Source organism: Sardina pilchardus, chromosome 10 (genome assembly GCF_963854185.1).
Source record: "Sardina pilchardus chromosome 10, fSarPil1.1, whole genome shotgun sequence".
In the NCBI taxonomy this organism is placed as follows: Eukaryota; Metazoa; Chordata; class Actinopteri; order Clupeiformes; family Clupeidae; genus Sardina; species Sardina pilchardus.
Genome location: NC_085003.1, coordinates 13,851,893 through 13,856,892, shown reverse-complemented (window position 1 = coordinate 13,856,892; position 5,000 = coordinate 13,851,893). Strand labels below are relative to the sequence as shown.

At 50.2% G+C, this 5,000-nt stretch overlaps 1 protein-coding gene across 2 annotated transcripts in view; it reads right to left on the bottom strand.

The window, feature by feature from the left end:
- roraa (RAR-related orphan receptor A, paralog a) overlaps positions 1-5,000 on the bottom strand; it is a 70,948-nt gene that overhangs the window by 9,201 nt on the left and 56,747 nt on the right. Inside the window, exons 3-4 of one of the 2 annotated variants that reach the window (XM_062548138.1) lie at positions 4,613-4,754; positions 1,062-1,460 (exon numbers count right to left, since the gene is read on the bottom strand). In XM_062548138.1, coding sequence (XP_062404122.1) covers positions 1,062-1,460; positions 4,613-4,754 — 541 coding nt within the window. The remainder of the gene's footprint in view (positions 1-1,061; positions 1,461-4,612; positions 4,755-5,000) is intronic. The other variant, XM_062548139.1, reaches the window with a different exon arrangement.

Genomic DNA, 5,000 nt, shown 5'->3' with positions numbered 1-5,000 from the left:
CATTTGCCCCATGGTTGAGTTACCCCCTGTCACCCTCCCCCAATCCAACCCTCCTGGTGCCTCTCCCACCCCGGGTTCTCTCCATTCTCCCTCCATCTCTCTCCCTCTCCCTCTCTCTCTCTCTCAATTTAATTCAAATCACATTCAAATTGACTTGGCTGGCATAACAAAAAAAAGCTTTTGAACTAGACGACACATCCCTGTCTCTCCCAGTCTGTCTGCGTAGTGTAGTGTAGTGTAGTGTAGTGTGGTGTGGTGTGGTGTGGCTGTGTGCTATGTGCTATGTGCTGTGACGTATCTGATGTATGAGGGAGGTAGATCAGCCGCCCAGCGATCAGTCCTGCCCCTCTAGGGTTCATGGAACAGCCCTAAACAGGATGCTATACTCTGATGATGACTACTCCCGCTAACAGCATTTGCTAGTGTGTGACTGTGTGTGTGTGTGTGTGTGTGTGTGTGTGTGTGTGTGAGAGAGAGAGAGAGAGAGAGAGAGAGAGAGAGAGAGAGAGAGAGAGTGTAGTATAACAGAATTTATATGTTATATGCCCTGGTGTGTGATTTTTTAAACAGATTAATGACCATGTATAGAGCAGCTATTTCCTATTTTATTAGAGACAGGTAATGCTTGTGTGTGTGTGTGTGTGTGGGTGAATGGGTGAAAGTGTGTACAGAGGGATGTGATTGTATGCAATATATTATCTGCAAAGCAATTCTAGAACCTGGGCTTGACATTTACTGCTGTTGTGTGTAAATAAGTGCATTACGCAATATTTGTTATGTCCTAGTTTGTCTGTTTACGTCTGTTATACTGTATCTGATTACGTTTACCCATCTATTATGTCTGTTATCTCGATTTCCGTCTAGTACTGCACATTGATCTAGGAAGAATGCTATTCAAAGAATGTTATTCAGCTGAGCACTCCTTGCTGTGGTAATATATTGTAAAATTCACTTCTGGCTTTGAATAGCCTACATAATCAATCTATAAACGCAGGGCATTGTACCACACTCCATGCTAACTAAATGGAAGCTGCGGATGCCAACCGCTCGACTGCCCGTACCTAGCTCTGCCATAGAGACGGTGGGCGAGCTCTCGCCGTTGGTGAAGGAGCAGTAGGGGAAGAAGCCGGAGCCGGGCGTGAAGTCGCAGATGGGCTCGGGCTTGATGCCGTTGATGTCCAGGCCGGACTGGTCAGGCGAGGGCTGGATGTCCAGGTAGAAGCTGCTGACGGCCGAGTCGGGCTTGGCGCCCTCCGGGGTGTGTCCGTCCATGTAGCCGCCCAGGTCATCGTGGAGCTCGGTGAGGCCGTTGGCGGCCAGGCCGCCGTAGGTGGGCGTGAGGGGCTCGGCCTCGCCGGGCTGCTGCTGGTGCTCACGCTGCTGCTGCTGCAGCCGGTGCTTCTGCACCTCCGCGTACAGGCTGTCCCGCTGCTTCTTGGACATGCGGCCGAACTTCACCGCTGCGGGGTGTGAGTGTGTGTGTGTGGGGGGGAGGGGGGAGTAGAGGAACAGGGGGAAGAATGAGAGAATGACAAACAAAAGAGTTGATGTAAAGAGGAAGGAGAGAGGGTGGGAGAGGAGAGGAGGTGGAAGATGGACATAAAAACAAAGGGAATGGGAGATGGGGAGAAAAAAAGAAAACAATTACAATCATGTCCTTGATCCTCGAAACTTACGACACATAAGGCACACAACACCATATTATGACATTCGAAGGAGCTCAATTCAAGGTGGCTTTATCAGCGTGACTGTAGGTACAGTGTTGCCAAATACGATGGAGCATTAGGACCACACATGAAGAAAAATATATATTTTTACCATGACGAGATTGCCAACATTAAACTTCAAATTTCGAGAATAAAGTTGAACTATCATGTTAACTTTTGTCTTGACATTTCGTCTTTATTCTTCAGGGCAAACAAAGGTTTTTAATGTGTGGCCCTAATACTCTGTCGTAGGCAAGACATAACAAAACAGCATAAACATTTTTACAGTAGCAATCTCTCAAACATTGACAACATGGACCTCTCATATTCTCAAACTCATATCTCACACCATTATGTCCAATGACTGCCTAACCTTCCTCAAAGGTTGTTTTGTGGAGACTGTAAAACCACTGTGTCTTATCAAAATCTAAGCATCCAGCATCCCTCCTAACCAGCAGTTCTCCCCTCAGGATGTGTGACTCCAAAACAATCCTGTAGCTGAAGTGCTACAGCTCTCACAGCCAAGGCAGGGTACTCATGGGAAATGGAGTCTTTATGTCTCTCAGGGGAGTGTCAGAGGAGTAATAGGCATAAAACAACACAGCAGTGAAACTGCTCTCAGTTGGGCAGGCAATCATAGGCAGGGCCTGACTGGAATAGAACAGGGGAGTGGACATAAAGCCTACATAACCATACACACACACACACACACACAGACACACACACACACACACACACACAGTTCTAACATCCTTCAGCTCCCCTTCCTCTATTTTCGCTTGACTCTTAGAGAGCATATTTTTGTACATGCATGAATGTATGCATGTGTGTGTCTCTCTGTGTGTGTGTGTGTGTGTGTGTGTGTGTGTGTGTGTGTGTGTGTGTGTGTGTGCATGAGTGCGTGAGGGGGAGCCAGATGGGGATTGGTGTGGAGAGGAGTCAGAAGTCACCTTGCCTGTCCTGGTTGTGTGTGAGAGAGCAGCTGAGAGACTCAGAAGGCCTGGCCTGATTACAGCTTCCCTGTCACAGGCCACGGACACACGCACACACAGACATACACACGCACACACACACACACACACACACACACACACACACACACACACACGCACACAGACACACACGCAGACACACGCCCACACACGCACACACACTCACAACTCGGTCAGAAGCCCAGCAGGGGTCTTGTCTAACACATACACACACGAATGGAGATCAAACACGTTCTCTTTCTCTCTTTCTCTCACACAGACACAAACAGGCACTCACATGTGTGCACATACCTGAATATATGCACACAAACACACACACAAACACTTGCACAAAAGATGCAACAACACACACACACATTTAAGCAGACACACAAAGCATTCCTCTCTCTCTCACACACACACACAGACACACACACACACAGACACACAGACACAGACACAGACACACACACACACACACACACACACACACACACCTGTGCTCCTGTTAATGCTGCTCACCTGCGCTGTCTGTAATGAGGCATCCTAATGACCCTCATTTGATAAAAGCTACTTGCTGTCAGACGGAGAGCCGCGAGTGTTTCCACGGTGCCCATTGCTACTGCCACACCCCCGTCCAGCCCAGTCCAGTTCAGTCCAGCCCAGAGCGACTCGCCCACCTCATCAGTCCAGCAGATGCCCAGTCCAGAACCACCCTCTACACAGCATCGGACTGGACCATAAGGGCAGCTGAGACTTGAAAGGTTGGCAATCCAAGGCCCAACCGATAGGAAGGAATTTAAAATCTTTTCCGGTGTATAACTGAAACTGTACCTTCAGTTTAGAACCTAAATCAACTATTTTAAGAAGGGAACAGTGTACCAGACTTTGTGCTCTCTCTGTTCTACAGGACCACCGATGAGAACAGTTTCACCCCACAGAGGAAGGGATGCTACGTACACAAGCTGACTCTGCAACAGATCTGGACTTCATCTGGGCTGGATCAGCCTGTACGGGCCTGATCCAGAACCTGTTGGTGAGCATCTGCTGATGGGTACCGGACGTTCATCTTAATCCCTCCTCTGGATGCTGTTCTCTCGTCTCCTTCACCTCCTCCTGATTCTGGACCTGTGGTTCTCTCAGCAGTACCGCCGCTTGAGACGAGCCGGCTCTAGAATTGGGCCAGTGGCAGGTCTGCTACAGACAGCCTTCATCTGGGTGTAACGCTAGAGTCCACTGAGAGTGTCCTGTACTCCTGCAGGACTTCTCTTTCATCTTCCCTGCTTCTGTCTCAAACATTAACCTGCCTCTCCCTCTCTCTCAAATTCAAATTCAAATTCAAATTCAAAGGAGCTTTATTAGCATGACTGTTTGGGCACAACTCTCTCTCCCTCTCTCTCCCTCTCTCTCCCTCCCTCCCTCCCTCCCTCCATCCCTCTCCCTCTCCCTCTCCCTCTCCCTCTCTCTCTCTCACTTTCTCTCTCTCACTCCCTCCCTCTCTCTCCTCCCACCAGCTCCACCTGTGTTCTCCAGGCCTGGGCTCCCCTGCCGGAGGTGGGGCTGACCCAGGGACCTCAGCCTCTGGGCCACCGCCTCCTCTCTCTCCACCCCTCCCCTCCCTTCCCCTCTCCTCCCCCTGTCCCTTCCTCTGGGGCTGGACACACACACACACACACACACACACACACACACACACACACACACACACACACACACATGTTCCCTAGCACACACATGCACACAACACCTCTAGCTCGCAGACAGAACTCACATGTGCACTACACACAAGCACACACATGTCTCCAATATCACACACACACACACACACACACACACACACACACTTTTAGTGACCCCGGCTGCGGGCCAACATTTCTCCCCTCCCACCCTCCCAGGGGTACACACACACACACACACCCACACACACACACTCACCGTCCCGTGACATGCCCACTGCCAGGCACTTCTGTAGCCTGCAGTGCTGGCAGCGGTTACGGCTGGTGCGGTCAATCAGGCAGTTCTTCTGACGGGGACACGAGTACGCCGCGTTGCTCTGCTGACTCCTCCTGAAGAAACCCTGCAGGAGAGAGAGGAGAGAGAGAGAGAGGGAGAGAGAGAGAGAGAGAGAGAGAGAAGAGGGAGGGAGGAGAGAGAGAGAGAGAGAGAGGGAGGAGGTGAAGAGCGATTAAAACATGTAAGATAAACACAAAGATTGAGGGAAAGACAGAAGAGAATGGTAAAGAAGAGAGAGATGAAGGAAGAGAGAGAGGAGAGTCCAAGAGAAGGACAACATGGAGCCAGAGGAGGGACCAAGATGTCGGAG